Source organism: Podarcis raffonei, chromosome 3, assembly GCF_027172205.1.
Source record: "Podarcis raffonei isolate rPodRaf1 chromosome 3, rPodRaf1.pri, whole genome shotgun sequence".
Taxonomy (NCBI): Eukaryota; Metazoa; Chordata; class Lepidosauria; order Squamata; family Lacertidae; genus Podarcis; species Podarcis raffonei.
This window is the reverse complement of record NC_070604.1, coordinates 84,226,127-84,241,351: the sequence shown is the minus strand read 5'-3', so window position 1 is coordinate 84,241,351 and position 15,225 is coordinate 84,226,127. Positions and strand designations below refer to the sequence as shown.

General features: G+C 41.4%; 1 protein-coding gene across 2 annotated transcripts in view; it reads left to right on the top strand.

The window, feature by feature from the left end:
* Nucleotides 1-15,225, top strand: part of HEATR5B (HEAT repeat containing 5B) — a 46,964-nt gene extending 31,739 nt beyond the window's left edge. For both annotated transcript variants that reach the window (XM_053382795.1, XM_053382796.1), the window contains 11 exons: nt 51-119; nt 1,699-1,878; nt 3,116-3,350; nt 4,020-4,280; nt 4,625-4,752; nt 5,895-6,039; nt 8,677-8,949; nt 10,416-10,640; nt 11,388-11,539; nt 12,890-13,103; nt 14,646-15,225. In XM_053382795.1, coding sequence (XP_053238770.1) covers nt 51-119; nt 1,699-1,878; nt 3,116-3,350; nt 4,020-4,280; nt 4,625-4,752; nt 5,895-6,039; nt 8,677-8,949; nt 10,416-10,640; nt 11,388-11,539; nt 12,890-13,103; nt 14,646-14,950 — 2,187 coding nt within the window. In that variant the 3' untranslated portion in view covers nt 14,951-15,225. The remainder of the gene's footprint in view (nt 1-50; nt 120-1,698; nt 1,879-3,115; nt 3,351-4,019; nt 4,281-4,624; nt 4,753-5,894; nt 6,040-8,676; nt 8,950-10,415; nt 10,641-11,387; nt 11,540-12,889; nt 13,104-14,645) is intronic.

Below are 15,225 nucleotides of genomic sequence, written 5' to 3'. Positions count from 1 at the left end.
ACAAGAGTGGGTGTAGGGCATGGTTTCATCAATTTTCCTTTCTCGCACAGGTTGGAGCTGCTTTAAGGCCAGCTTTTTCACAGGACACCCCTTCTGATATTACAGCAAAAGCTTGCCAGGTACAAAGAAAATCATGGTTGTCAGATGGAGAGAGAAATGAATACTAGCCAAAACTGGGAGGGCGCATCATATTAAGAAAGCATCTTATCTCCTTGTGAATGAAGATAGGCCTCCGCTGACTCTTAGGACTGACATTTTTTAAAGGTTTTGCAGTTAATAGTTAGGTTTTGCAGTTCTTCAGAGTAGAGCCAGCTTGCAGCTAATTGCACAAGAAGTGGCGAGGAGTGCAAGAGCAGAAAACGTGGAGGAGGATAGGAATGGAGCGTGGAGCAGGAACAGAAAAGCAGGAAAGGGGGCAGTGGGAGATGAGGAGAGGATGCCTGGGCCAGTCTCAGATAGTGCAATGTCTTGCACTGGGTCTGTGGAGGTGATGTGAAAGACTTGTGCCTGAGAACCTGAAGAACCACCTGCCAATCAGAATAGATAATACTGGGATTTGATGTGCAGTGATCTGACGTGGTATAAGTCATCTTCCTTTGATCTCTAGCCAGATAAGGGTAATGAACCCTCTGCACTGTTGCCCTTTCTTTGCCCTATGTGCATTTTCTGGTAAGATCTGCTCAGGGATGCCCACCAGGGACGGGATTGTATGGGGGAGGCATACAGTTCCTTGATTTATTAGGAGAATGAGGAATCCAGTTATATAGCAAATTCATGGTCTGACTTCAAAGTTATTTTATTGTGTTCAGTCATATAAAGGGCAGAAGATCCTTAAACACCACTGGATTTCCCTTTAGCAAGCAGGTAAACTGTGCTTAGGATGCACCATCTGATCAAGGAAGGAAGAGATGCTTTGGAAGTAGGCTGCTCCCATGATGTACTAGTTTGTGTCTTGCTTTCATCGAATACAATCACAAGTGTTTATGCTCCCTTGTTATTTGTCTTCAGGCTTGTCTTTCTGGTTGTCTTCTTTTCACTTCTGTTTTATATTTTGTCTGATCTTTCTGGTTTGTCTTATTTCATGTTTTTTTTTAATCTACAGTATCATGTTCCTTCTTGGTCCACCCATCATTTTTGGTTGCACTGTTTCTCTCCTGTTCACCATTTTGTTTCTTCACACTTTCAAAAAGCATTTTAAAAACTACCAAAAAAGTTCATTTCCCCCCAGTTTATTGTTCACTTTGTGCCTATGTTTTTGGCCATTTACCCCCCCCCCCCCTTTGCCTTCATTACATGTGGTAAACTTGGTCTCTTGTTCCTCATAGTACCTAGCCAGTAGTGAATTGCAGATGGTATTATGTAATGCAGTCACATTAATGTTTGTAATTAAAAAGAACCATGAAAGTGTTGCTTAAAACAATTTGTCAGAAAATATTCCTGTGTTGAAAGTTCTTAATTTTTTCTTAAAACCTCTCTAATCAATGCAGATTTGTCTAACTCAATTGTATTGGAATTTCCCATGTTATCATTTGAACATTTTGGTGAGGTGGGCTAGGTTGAGAAATGGAAATTAGCTCTAACTCACGCTCTGGTCTTCATATTTGGGTGGAGTTTTGAGCCTAGACCAAGACTAACTGGTTCTCTGTGTGGAGGAATGCTTTCTTAAAAGGCAAGCTGGCTGTTTATATTGATTTTTAGGTGTGTAGCACCTGGATTGGAAGTGGCGTAGTAAGCGACCTTAATGATCTTCGCCGTGTTCACAACCTCCTTGTCTCTTCACTGGACAAAGTGCAAACAGGCAAGGGGTCTTCCAGCCAGCTTTACAGGGAGAGCGCTACTACTATGGAAAAACTGGCAGTACTCAAAGCTTGGGCTGAGGTAAATGTTTAAGAATAATAATATAAAAGCAGTTGCTTATTCTTGCTTTTCTGTGGAGTGGAATGCAATAGATGAAAAAATCAGTTGATCTGATATATTGTTTATTACATTGTATGGAAGACATACAACTACATGTAATAACTTAACGGAGATATACTATAGGTGGGGTTGCTGCTCTTTGTAAACATTCCAATAATATTCTTCAGACTTTGAATGCAAGACAATGTATATTGAGGTTATTTTTAAAGGTTTCTAGCTGCTATTTGAAATGTATATATAAAAGTTAACATATGAAGACATAAAGCGATCCATTTATTACATATAATTTCATTGCATATAAAAATAAAATAATATGTGAGCAAGCATGATCCAGTATGTGAAGTGTTGAATTCAGAACTGGAAACATTCTAGCTCAGGTGTAGACTTGTTGTATGATCTTAGATAAATCCCTTATCTCAGCCTTCCTTACCTCTAAGCAAAACAGTGTCAACAAAACAGTGAACTACTTGCCAGGATGAATGGAAAACGGTTTATGAAATCAGTTTTTTCTGGTAAAAAATGCTGAAACAATACTTTAACTATATGAAGTATTTCTACTGGTTTTTATATTTGCATAAGACAACTTATTAACATGTTATTTTGTGGTATTCCCTAGAGTTGCTGACATCATCAGCCAAGTTCTCTTTTTATTGTTTATAACAGGATATATTCAGTTGGAGGAATTCAATATTGCACTAAGGCAAATGTTCCACAAGCACAATCATTTCAGCTTGCCAGTTCTAGGGGTTCTTCCAACATAAACATCCCAAGCCATGGGAAGCATACAGTGGGGAGGAGTGGGGCGAAAGCCTTATTGTGCAAGCAGAAGTCCTTGCACAGGGCTTCCAGTCAGGACTCATTAGATGAACTCAGTCCAGGGACTTTGAAACATACAAAAGTTCTCTTGATCATGACTTTTCAACACCTTGAGGATATATACTTCTTTTAAAAAAGGTTTGTTAAACCTTATGGGTTTGAGAATGGGGTTGAAAGTGTGCTGCAGAATTAATCTTTCTGAACTACAATTTGGGTGACCATATTAAGAGGTGTGGGTTTTATTAGTGCAAAGAGCCTAGAATTTAAGGGACCATATATTTTAAGGATGGGTTACGTTAATGACACTTAATGGCACACAGAGAAGCTTTATTTGTGTTGTCTGTATATGCTTGTAATACTTTGCATGGATCTTTATCTAAAGGTGTATGTTGTAGCTATGAAAATTAAAAAAGAAGCAGAAACTAAACCGAAGAAAGCAGTGAAGAATGATGACGATGACGACGATTATAGCACAGTAGATGAACTGCCACCGGACAGTTTAATAACACTTGTGCAACCAGAGCTGCCCACTCTCAGCCGCCTCTGGTTAGCTGCACTTAAAGATTATGCTCTTTTGACTTTACCAGCAGAATTTGCAAGTCAACTTCCTCCAGACGGTAAGCTGTTAATTTAGTTTAGAGTACAGTTATTATAATAGTTTTGACATGTGGGTAGAAACTTTAAAAGACCAAGTTTAGGAAGGCTGAACAATGTCCATACCCTTGTTTTGCTATCATTTATAGGAAAAGACACAACAGCACATTCCCAATGCACAAAGCATGAGCCTAATTTCCTTAGCTCTGGAGCACTTGAGCCAGAGTTGGAAGGTTTCGCTGACCATGGTTAGGAAGCTGTCTCGAGTTTGTTTTTTCATGTTTGCAGAATCAAATAGTAACATCGAATGTCTGAATGAAATCAAACAGATTGTTCATATCGTCCTACATAATCTCAAACATAGTGTTCTTCAGTAAATTTGGTTCCTGCAATAATCTCTGAAATGGAGTGATAAATGAACAATTCATGGATTTGTAATATATGAACTAGCCCAGGATGCCCTGTTTCTGGCAGTGGGACGGTCAGAATGATAGACTTCACTGATAGTGAGCCACCATGTGAAGAATTCTATAAGCATGTGAGTTTGGGCCTAGTTTGCAGAGGCATGTTAGCAGAAATTCTAAGATGTAGTTGATATTAGCAAAATATTTAAAATGATAATGCACTTTTTACTCAGTTCCTTTCTGCCTCCATTGCCATGCTGAAATCTAGTGTAATATTTTGCCTGACAGGTGGAGCGTTTTACACTCCAGAGACAATTGATACAGCTAGACTGCATTACCGGAATTCATGGACCCCAATTCTACATGCAATTGCACTGTGGTTGAATAGTACAGGATTTAATGCTTCTGAATCAACAGAAGATGTGTCGGCAGCAATACTGAATCCACAGAAACGTGCCACATCCATTATGTTAAACCCAGCACCAGGAACACCACCATCCACCAAACCTTTGCAAGAGATAAACAAAGATCGAATGCATTTGATTTTGGGTAATATGTTGTGTTGTTGTTTCAGAATTCTGTAGTCGTGCTTTATATCATCAGGTAGCAATATTTCCTATTTTAATGGACTCTAGCTTTGTGACAGCACCAGAAACAGAAGCATTCTAGCTTTCAGAACTCGGGATGCCTAAGTGTTTGTGTTTCAGCCTGAGACTCTTGACTTGCTGATGGCTGCAATAGTATTGTGCACAGTCATCTCATGTAAAAACAATTAAAACTAGTGTTTTATGTCTGCACAGCAATATGCAATAATAGTTTTTTAAATACAGTAAACCCTTTACTAGTCACTGTTGTTCTGTTTCGTCTAAAATCTAAAATAATTTGCTTTTCAGGTGTTAGTATACAGTTTCTCTGCTCTCCACGACCAGAAGAGCCTGTTGAACATGTTACATCCTGTTTAGAAGCTCTGCACACTTTATTGGATTCCCCTTGTGCTAGAACCCACATTGCTGAGGATCAGGTATTATCACTGAAGTCTATAACTGCAAACTAGGATAGCCATCTGATTATGCAGAAAGTAAAGCAGATTGCTGGAACAATAAATTAAATGAAGGTTTCATGTATTGGTCATGGAATGGAAAAGTTTGTGAAATTGACAAACTGATTAGCATTGACTAATATGTTTTGTCCTGATTTTTCTCAATTTAAATATTAATTATGAGGAAAAAACAGAACCAAATTTGTACTTTCAACCTTTTATTCAATAAATGCCAGCTCGGACACACTGAAACAGGTGCAGCGGTGTGAACCTAATGAACATTTGGGCAAAAACTAATCAAGTTAGCTGAGAGAGTTAAGCATATCGGAATTAAAAATGCTTAACTTTGGCTGAATGATAATAATAATAAATAATAAAATTTTATTTATATCCCGCCCTCCCCAGCTGAAGCTGGGCTCAGAGCGGCTAACAACAGTAAAATGATAAAACATTCTAAAATCATTTCATTAATTCAAAACAGATTAATGGCAACCATTAGGCTAGAGTTCTGTGAGGATTGCCAAAGGAGGGAGTCAGGCTGTGCCCTGGCCAAAGGCCTGGTGGAACAGCTCTGTCTTGCAGGCCCTGCAGAAAGATGTCAATTCCCGCAGGGCCCTAGTCTCTTGTGACAGAGCATTCCACCAGATCGGAGCCACAGCTGAAAAAGCCCTGGCTCTGGTTGAGGCCAGGTTGATGCATATGGTTGCATGCATCTGGTTTATGCATTTGGTAAGTGCTTTATTTAAAGTGGTGAATGCACAGAATATAGTGGTACCTTGGGTTACATAGGCTTCAGGTTACATACACTTCAGGTTACAGACTCTTCAAACCCAAAAATATTACCTTGGGTTAAGAACTTTGCTTCAGGATGAGAACAGAAATTGTGCTCCAGCGGCGTGGCGGCAGCAGGAGGCCCCATTAGCTAAAGTGGTGCTTCAGGTTAAGAACAGTTTCAGGTTAAGAACTGACTTCCAGAACAAATTAAGTAGGTAACCAGAGGTACCACTGTAAGTCTTTCAGATGTAGATTAAATGAGACATAAGGGATTACAGCAAAGTAGGATAGCTTTATTATTAAAGCTTATGATCATATGCAACTTTGAAAAAAACTTTTTTTCTTGCTAGCTCCTTGGTGTTGAACTTTTGAGTGTGCTGCATCGACTCCTCTTGACCTGCAATCCTCCTTCAGTCCAACTGCTAGTTACTGGTGTTGTGCAGCAGATTGTAAGAGCTGCTCAAGATCATCTACAAGAAAAAAGAAACACTATGAGTGAGATATGTTACCTTAATTTTGGGTTTCAGAAATAATGAAGTATATTAGAACAAAGTTTTGTTTGTGAAGATGGGATATTTCAAACTGTATCTTTCTTCATCCTATTTATATTCATTTTGCACACTTAACAAACCTAAACTAAGTTGAATTATTTAGTATACTTTGATGCATTTCAATAACACAAGAGAATCAAAATATTTCTATATTTCCTTACATTTGTAAAAGGAAACAGCTTGAACACTATTTCACTTGTTAATAATAATAATAATAATAATAATAATAATAATAATAATAATTTATTATTTATACCCCGCCCATCTGGCTGGGCTTCCCCAGCCACTCTGGGCGGCTTCCAAAAGAATATTAAAATACTGTGATACATCAAACATTAAAAGCTTCCCTAAACAGGGCTGCCTTCAGATGTCTTCTAAAAGTCTGGTAGTTGTTGTTCTCTTTGACATCTGGTGGGAGGGCGTTCCACAGGGAGGGTGCCACTACCGAGAAGGCCCTCTGCCTGGTTCCCTTTAACTTGGCTTCTCGCAGTGAGGGAACCGCCAGAAGGCCCTCGGTGCTGGACCTCAGTGTCCGAGTAGAACAATGGGGGTGGAGACGCTCCTTCAGGTATACTGGACCGAGGCCGTTTAGGGCTTTAAAGGTCAGTACCAACACTTTGAATTGTGCTCGGAAACGTACTGGGAGCGAATGTAGGTCTTTCAAGACCGGTGTTATATGGTCTTGGCGGCTGCTCCCAGTCACCAGTCTGGCTGCTGTGTTCTGGATTAGTTGTAATTTCTGGGTCACCTTCAAAGGTAGCCCCACGTAGAGCGCATTGCAGTAGTCCAAGCGGGAGATAACCAGAGCATGCACCACTCTGACGAGGCAGTCCGCAGGCAGATAGGGTCTCAGCCTGCGTACCAGATGGAGCTGGTACACAGCTGCCCTGGACACGGATTTAACCTGTGCATCCATGGACAGCTGTGAGTCCAAAATGACTCCCAGGCTGCGCACCTGGTCCTTCAGGGGCACAGTTACCCCATTCAGGACCAGGGAATCCTCCACACCTGCCCACCTCCTGTCCCCCAGAAACAGTACTTCTGTCTTGTCAGGATTCAACCTCAATCTGTTAGCCGCCATCCAACCTCCAACCGCCTCCAGGCACTCACACAGGACCGTCACCACCTTCACTGGTTCTGATTTGAAAGAGAGGTAGAGCTGGGTATCATCCGCATACTGATGAACACCCAGCCCAACTCCCTGATGATCTCTCCCAGCGGCTGCATGTAGATGTTGAAAAGCATAGGGGAGAGGACAGAACCCTGAGGCACCCCACAAGTGAGAGCCCAGGGGTCTGAACACTCATCCCCCACCACCACTTTCTGAACACGGCCCAGGAGGAAGGAGCGGAACCACTGTATGACAGTGCCCCCAGCTCCCAGCCCCTCAAGACAGTCCAGAAGGATGTTATGGTCGATGGTATCAAACGCCGCTGAGAGATCCAGTAGAACTAGGAAACAGCTCTCACCTTTGTCCCTAGCCCACCGAAGATCATCAACCAGTGCAACCAAGGCAGTTTCAGTCCCGTGATGAGGCCTGAATCCCGACTGGAAGGGATCCAAATGGTCCGCTTCTTCCAGGCGTGCCTGGAGTTGTTCAGCAACCACTCAGTCAATCACCTTGCCCAAGAATGGAAGATTTGAGACTGGGCGATAGTTGGCCATCGTGGCCGCATCTAAAGATGGTTTTTTAAGAAGCGGTTTAATAACCGCCTCTTTCAGCGGGTCTGGGAAGGCTCCCTCACGGAGGGAAGCATTCACCACCCCACAAAGCCCATCGCCCAGCCCTTCCCGGCTAGCTTTTATAAGCCAAGATGGGCAAGGATCAAGGAGACAGGTGGTTGGTTTTACTCGTCCAAGCAGCCTGTCAACATCCTTGGAGGTAACAGATTGGAATTGATCCCACGCAATTTGACTAGACAGGACTCTAGCACTCTCCCGCCCCAGTCCTGCTCACACGGTGGCATCTACCTCTTCCCGAATCTGAGCGACTTTATCTGCAAAAAACTTTGCAGAATCATTGCAGGAGATCATGTGGCCCGTACTGGGCCCCGATGTAGCAGGTGGTTCCGCTAAATTGCGGACCACCTGAAAAAGTCTCCTGCTGCTGTTTTCTGCAGATGCAATAGAGGCGGTGAAGAAAGTCTTCTTCGCCATTGCTATCGCCACTTGGTAGGCTCGACATTGAGCTCTAGCCTGTGTCCAGTCAGCTTCAGAATGGGTCATTCGCCACCGGCGCTCTAGCCGTCTCAACGATTGTTTCATTGCCCTCAGATCCGTGGAAAACCACGGGGCTGTCCGGGCTCCATGCAATCGGAGAGGGCGCTGATAGCATAAGCACTTGTGTCACCTTTGATTCTGTATGTACCACAGTTTCTAACAGTAAACAGAGGCTGTCTAGTTACTAAATATTAATGTATACATTTTAAACAGTTTTATTGTTGTAATACTATGTAGCTATATTTATACTTTAAGTATTTATTATGCATTATTTTGAATCCCTTTCTATATTGTCATCTGTGTATTCCGTATGATAGTCACATTTTTAATACATACTGCCTTTTATGTTCTTATGTTGTAGATGAAGAAGATGTAAAAGAAAAAGACACTAGTACCATGTTGGGCGAAGGAGGAGAAAGTGGGGGTCTTGTGCCAGGAAAATCTCTTGTATTTGCTGCCATGGAGCTCCTAATGTTTATCCTAGTACGACACATGCCACATCTGAGCACAAAAATGTCAGATTCTCCGAGTCATATCTCCAGCAGAACCCAACAGCTTCCAGAAGAAAGTGCTCGTCTTGTAGCTGCCACAATTGGAATTCTGTCTGACCTGCCCACTCTCTGTTCCCCAGCTGGTAATGCAGTAGATCTTTCTTAAAGATCTTTCTTTAAGAGGTTTTGCAGAAAGTGTATCCTGGATAGTGAAATGAAAGCATGACAGGTTGAAACCTGTTTTTAAAATGTGGAAAGTGTTTGGAGAAATGTTTATGATGGTGGCACAGACAAGCAAAACAGGCTCTAATGCAACCTTTCCCAACCAGCATTGTGTTGGCTGAGGCTGATGTGAGTTGTAGTCCAAAACATCTATTATCTATTAAATTTGTATACCACCCGTCATCCAAAGATCTCAGGGCGATTCACAGCATAATCCCCTGCCCCTCAGTGGTTCCTTGAAGGGACAGAATTTCCATTCCTTTAGCACTTGTTTTCCCCAAACTGCACGTCAGTTTATGGAGTACCTTTAAACCTCAGAGATTTGCTTCAGTAGAGCATTCTTGAAATCTGTACGCATTCATTTCAATAAACGGAACCCAGAACTTATTTGGTAAATGAAAAAATGATAGGCAGCTTTGAGTCAGATTTTTAACATTATTGCCATGCACAATCAGGAACGGCTGCTATAAGGACGTAAAGGTAAAGGTACCCCTGACAGTTAAGTCCAGTCGCGAACGACTCTGGGGTTGCGGCGCTCATCTTGCTTTACTGGCTGAGGGAGCCAGCGTTTGTCCGCAGACAGTTTCCGGTTCATGTGGCCAGCAGGACTGAGCTGCTTCTGGCGAAGCAGAGCAGCACACAAAAACACCGTTTACCTTCCTGCCAGAGCGGTACCGATTTATCTACTCGCACTTGATGTGCTTTCGAACTGCTAGGTGGGCAGGAGCTGGGACCGAACAACCAGAACTCACCCCATCGCGGGGATTTGAACCTCCAACCTTCTGATCGGCAAGCCCTAGGTTCTGTGGTTTAGACCACAGCACCACCCACGTCCCCTGTTAGGACGTAGTTACTTCCAAAATGACACATATATGATACTTTAGTTTCACTAGGAAAGTGAAAGAGCAACAGAGTGCATAAGAAAAGTCCCACAGGAAGCCTGCAAGCAGGTGCTGAATGCAGTAGCAGTCTCTCCACTTGCGATTCCCATCAACTGGTATTCAGAAGCATGTTTCCTCCAACAATAGAGGTAGAACATAGTAATCATGTTTACTTCTATAGTTTGATATGAGCCTCTTTCCCTTTTATTCCACAATGCCAGGACAGATTTGAAGCATCATGTGCAATGTTGTATTTTAACACGTGGTGTGGGATGGACACACAAACAAAATCCAGTGGTTCTGGAGTGCATGGATAGCTGTGTGCCTACAGTGGCTTTTCTGTTATATGACTCCGATATGCTTCGTGTGTAACAGTGGGTACTGCCCAGCAGATAATACTTGCTCATGTGAAACACTACATAGAATATAGAACTATGGATCATGCCTATGGTGTAGCATTTTGTTCTTACACTCATGTGCAACAAAATATGTTTTTTATCTTTCAGGATGCATGACAATTTTGCCCACAGTCCTGTTTCTAATAACTCAAGTGTTAAAAGATACTGCAGTGAAAACAACAGGAAACCATGTCCCCCCGCCAGTCTCCGCAGCACTTCAAGGATTGAAAAGTATTGTAACTCTTCCAATGACAATGAATGAAGAAATACACAAACAGTGGACAAATCTTATCCGCAGTACCTTGGCCTCAATTTTGGAATACCCTCAGCCAGGTAATTTGCATACAAACACAGCTACTAAAAAAATAAGCAAAAGGGACTGTTCTCATAGGAACCAAAACTGGTGTACTTATTTCAATAATCATATTGATATTTCTGTTAGATCTATAAAATTAAAAGAGAAAGGAATTAAGGATGCGTATGGGGGTGTCCAAATCTTCTTTGGTGTATTAGTGCTTCTTTGTAGAGTCCAGCATCCTCCTTTAATGCCATAAAAACCCCATGTTTGTTGAGTTTGAACCTCTTCATATATGGCAAGAGTATTAGGATGCATGAGCAATTCAGTTCTTTTATTAACAAAAGGGGACTAATTTGACAAAATAAAAGTGTGTTACATATTTTTAATAACAATAAAAAAGCAGAACAAACAGCGGTATACTGGATTATTAAATATATCAATATTTTTAACAATTACGTTATTGTAAGTCATTCTGTATGTTGCCTATATCTGTGGAATGTAGTTTTTAAAATCTCATGGGGATCAGAAAATCTTAAACCTACTTTCCAGAAACATATCAAGTGCAATCCTCTTCCATGTTATATCATAGGGTGGTGGTGGTTTTTACCACAAAAAACCTGGGCTGAAAGGGTTGTGCAATAAAACATTATTATTATTTAAATCAGAAATATTATGTTTATTTTCCAGCATTTTCTTACTTTGTAACTGAGCAGTTTCATTTTGCCTGTTTCAAAACCGTTTTAGTATAAGCTCTCATCCTGTTTTCACTGGATTTTTTTCAGAGGCCTCAAGGCCTATTCTGGATGAAGTCAGCATGCTTACAGCTATTGCACTCTTCCTTTGGTCTGCAAGCACAGAAATAATTGGAGTGCAGTCATTACAGAATGGCTGCATGAATAGATTCAAAATGGCACTGAACTCATCTGATCCTTGGGTGAGTATTCCATTTTCGCCCCAATGACCCAGCATTTATTAAAAGTTTACTCTCCCTAAAGCTACCATTTGTGCGGTTAAAAAAACCCTACATGTACTCTAATTCTCCCGTGCATGTAAGATGTTCGCAAGTGGGACTTCATTTACACAACTTAACCTACATATAGCCATATATCAACATAAAAAACATTTCTATTTTGACTTCCGGTTCAAGATTGGTTAATGTGGTGTAACATTTTAACAAACCAAAGCTACCATCTTACTCAAAAAGACAGGGATTCACTTTATACTAGCAGTGCTTTCTTACAGCTTTTTAATAGTAAATAAGTGATACAGGACCTCAAATAGGTAATAAACGTGGGCTATTTACAATATAAAAGGTAAAGGGACCCCTGACCATTAGGTCCAGTCGTGACCGACTCTGGGATTGCGGCGCTCATCTCGCTTTATTGGCCAAGGGAGCCGGCGTACAGCTTCCGGATCATGTGGCCAGCGTCGTTTACCTTCCCGCCAGAGCGGTACCTATTTATCTACTTGCACTTTGACGTGCTTTCGAACTGCTAGGTTGGCAGGAGCAGGGACCGAGCAACGGGAGCTCACCCCGTCGTGGGGATTCGAACCGCCGACCTTCTGATCGGCAAGTCCTAGGCTCTGTGGTTTAACCCACAGCGCCACCTGCGTCCCATATTTACAGTATAAAAACACAAAAATACTTAACAAACAAATAGTAACAGACAAAAACAGTACCGCCTCCCCACACATTTTAAAAGGCCATAGATTGTTTAATTAGCCAAAAACCTGGGAAAAGAAGAATGTTTGTTTTTTGCCTGGTGCCTAAATATATACAACGAAGGTGCCAGGGAAGCCTTCCTGAACATAAACCTGCCAATAGTGATCTAGGAACATTAGCAGTTGATGATACCATTTATAATAAACACAGAGAAATATTTAGTCGGAATAGGAAATAATTCAGAACTTTAAAAAGACATTTTAGCTAATCTACTATTCGTCTACTATATACCTCTGTTAATTAAAAAAACTTGCCATGTTACTAACTGATTCCTCAGCAGTAAATGAAGCTTTACCATGTCTTGAATTATGATTTTCAAATATGGAACAAAATCAATTATCCCAAATTATTCGCACTCTGTGTAGTTCCAGAGTTTGTACCATGACAGATACTGTTTATTAAACAGATGAAATGACCTAGGACATAATTACCAAGTAACAGTATTTCTTGACCATTTGAACTGCCTTGTTTTCACTTTTCTTTCATGAACCGTTATTAACATTGTGATGGTTTCACTACCAACCCTAAACTAACACAGCAATCTTTTTTTATTGTGATTAGGTTCAAGCCAAATGCTACCAGCTTCTGCTTTCTGTATTCCAACACACCAATCGAGCCCTCTCAACCCCCTATATCCATTCGCTGGCACCAATAATGGTTGAGAAACTGAAAAGTGTAGAGATCAACCGCCCAAACAACAAAATGGAACTTTTAGCAGTCCAGGAAGGAATCAAAGTGCTTGAAACACTGGTAGCTCTTGGAGAAGAACAGAATAGTAAGTAGCTTGAATAATAATTCTCAAATTATTAATAGTTCTTTTTCTAAAGCTAATTGTCACAGTGGGAGGAATGGTTTCATAGACGGTGGCTGGGGAGAGAAGGATTAAACCTACACCTGGTATTTAATTTTAAATACCATACAGCATGATTGCTAATCATGTCATTAATGCTTTGAAGATAGGCTGTAGTTTCCTAGTTCAATGTCACTGCTAACAGATCTAGTGGACTCCCAAAAGCAACATCACCTTCAATTTTAATGAAGAAAAATAAATGCTCCCAGGTTTGGAACACACTACCCTAGAATGTAGGGACACGGGTGGCGCTGTGGGTTAAACCACAGAGCATAGGACTTGCCAATCAGAAGGTCAGCGGTTCGAATCCCCACGATGGGGTGAGCTCCTGTTACTCAATCCCTGCTCCTGCCAACCTAGCAGTTCCCAGTGGGAACCTAGCAGTTCCCGGCGGGATGGTAAACGGCGTTTCCGTGTGCTGTTCTGGTTCGCCAGAAGCGGCTTCGTCATGCTGGCCACATGACCCGGAAGCTGTACTCTGGCTCACTCGGCCAATAAAGCGAGATGAGTGCCGCAACCTCAGAGTCGGCCACGACTGGACCTAATGGTCAGGGGTCCCTTTACCTTTACCTACCCTAGAATGTGGCATTTCCCCAAAGTAGTTTTTGGAAATTATGAATTTATAGATTATGGACTGTATCCAATTGTGTCCCTTCAATCACAGAAGATTATTTGATCCAGTAAAGGCTTCCATGAGTGGAAGAGTGAGTCAGCAAAAAATAGCTGCTCCCCTTTCCCACTGTGTGTCTCAACCTCTGCCAAGAAATACCAGCTCCAGAAGATTTGACTAACTCTTAGAAACAGTGTAGGAGGAAGCACAGGCAGCTGCAGGAGAAATGGGGGAGGGGTGTAAAATTCACTTTCCTCCCTTTTCTGGTCCCGGGAGATACATTTCAATATATCCCAATCACCCTAGTCTGACTCTGTAATAGGCATGGAACTCTCACACTCTAAAAAGCTAACCTATTTGTTTCAATTGGTGAAGCGTATGTTGCATTATTGATTTTTAAAAACCAAGATGGCTCTTTCAGTGAAAAGGAGCAAAGGCGGTCTGCACATGCAGATGGTTCACTTGTGCTTCAGAGTGCACGCAGCAAACAAATCTGTAATAGTGCGGGTTACATGCTTTGTGATATGCTATGATAATTCAACAGAATCAAAAAGAAAATATAATAAATGCCACCTGTTCTTCTGCAGGTTATATATTGCTAAATGTAGTTGTATCCTATATCTGCCCCCATGGTAACACAGTACCTTAGGGAAACATTTGGCTGTTCTGGAACTGAGCACAGTGTGGAGTTGCGAGGCGGTCCTAAAAATAGTTCTTCGGCTTTCCTTTTTGGATTTGTATTAGTCAGAAATGGATTGAGATTTTGAAGTTTTTATTCTTTAACAGAAATAAGTGAACATGATGCTCTGAGTTCAAGTGCATAATTTTAAATCTGTTCTCTTTTCCCCTCTCCTTAGGAGTCCCACTGCTTGCGCTTCTTGTTCCCACCCTTATTTCTTATTTACTGAATGAGAATGCTTTCTCTTCTGCATCTGCGGTCTCAAAAGAACTTCATGAGTTTGCCCTCCAAGACCTAACACGCATTGGACCCCTTTATCCTCATGCATTCAAGACAGTCATGGGAGCAGCCCCTGAATTGAAAATACGGCTGGAAACTGCAGTGCGAGCAAGCCAGGCGAGCAAAGCAAAGGCAGCTGCCAGGCAACCACCACCCACAGTACATTCCACTCCAACAATTAAACTTAAAACTAGCTTTTTCTGATTTATTCTTATTGGAACCAATCATAAAATCGATCACCATGCAATATATCATTCCTTTTGTGTTGCTGAATAGCACTCTGTATTTTTGCATTGTTTGTCTGTGGCTATCCACTAGGGGTTTATGTTCCTAGGTGTGTGTTATAACTTGAAATCTGTGCATTTTAAGGGACGTAATATTATCTATATGTACATAGATTTTTATGAAATGGAATAAGTTTGATCATGCATCTGAGTCTGTGTTAAACTATCTCCTGTAACAAAGTGTTTTGTGTGTTA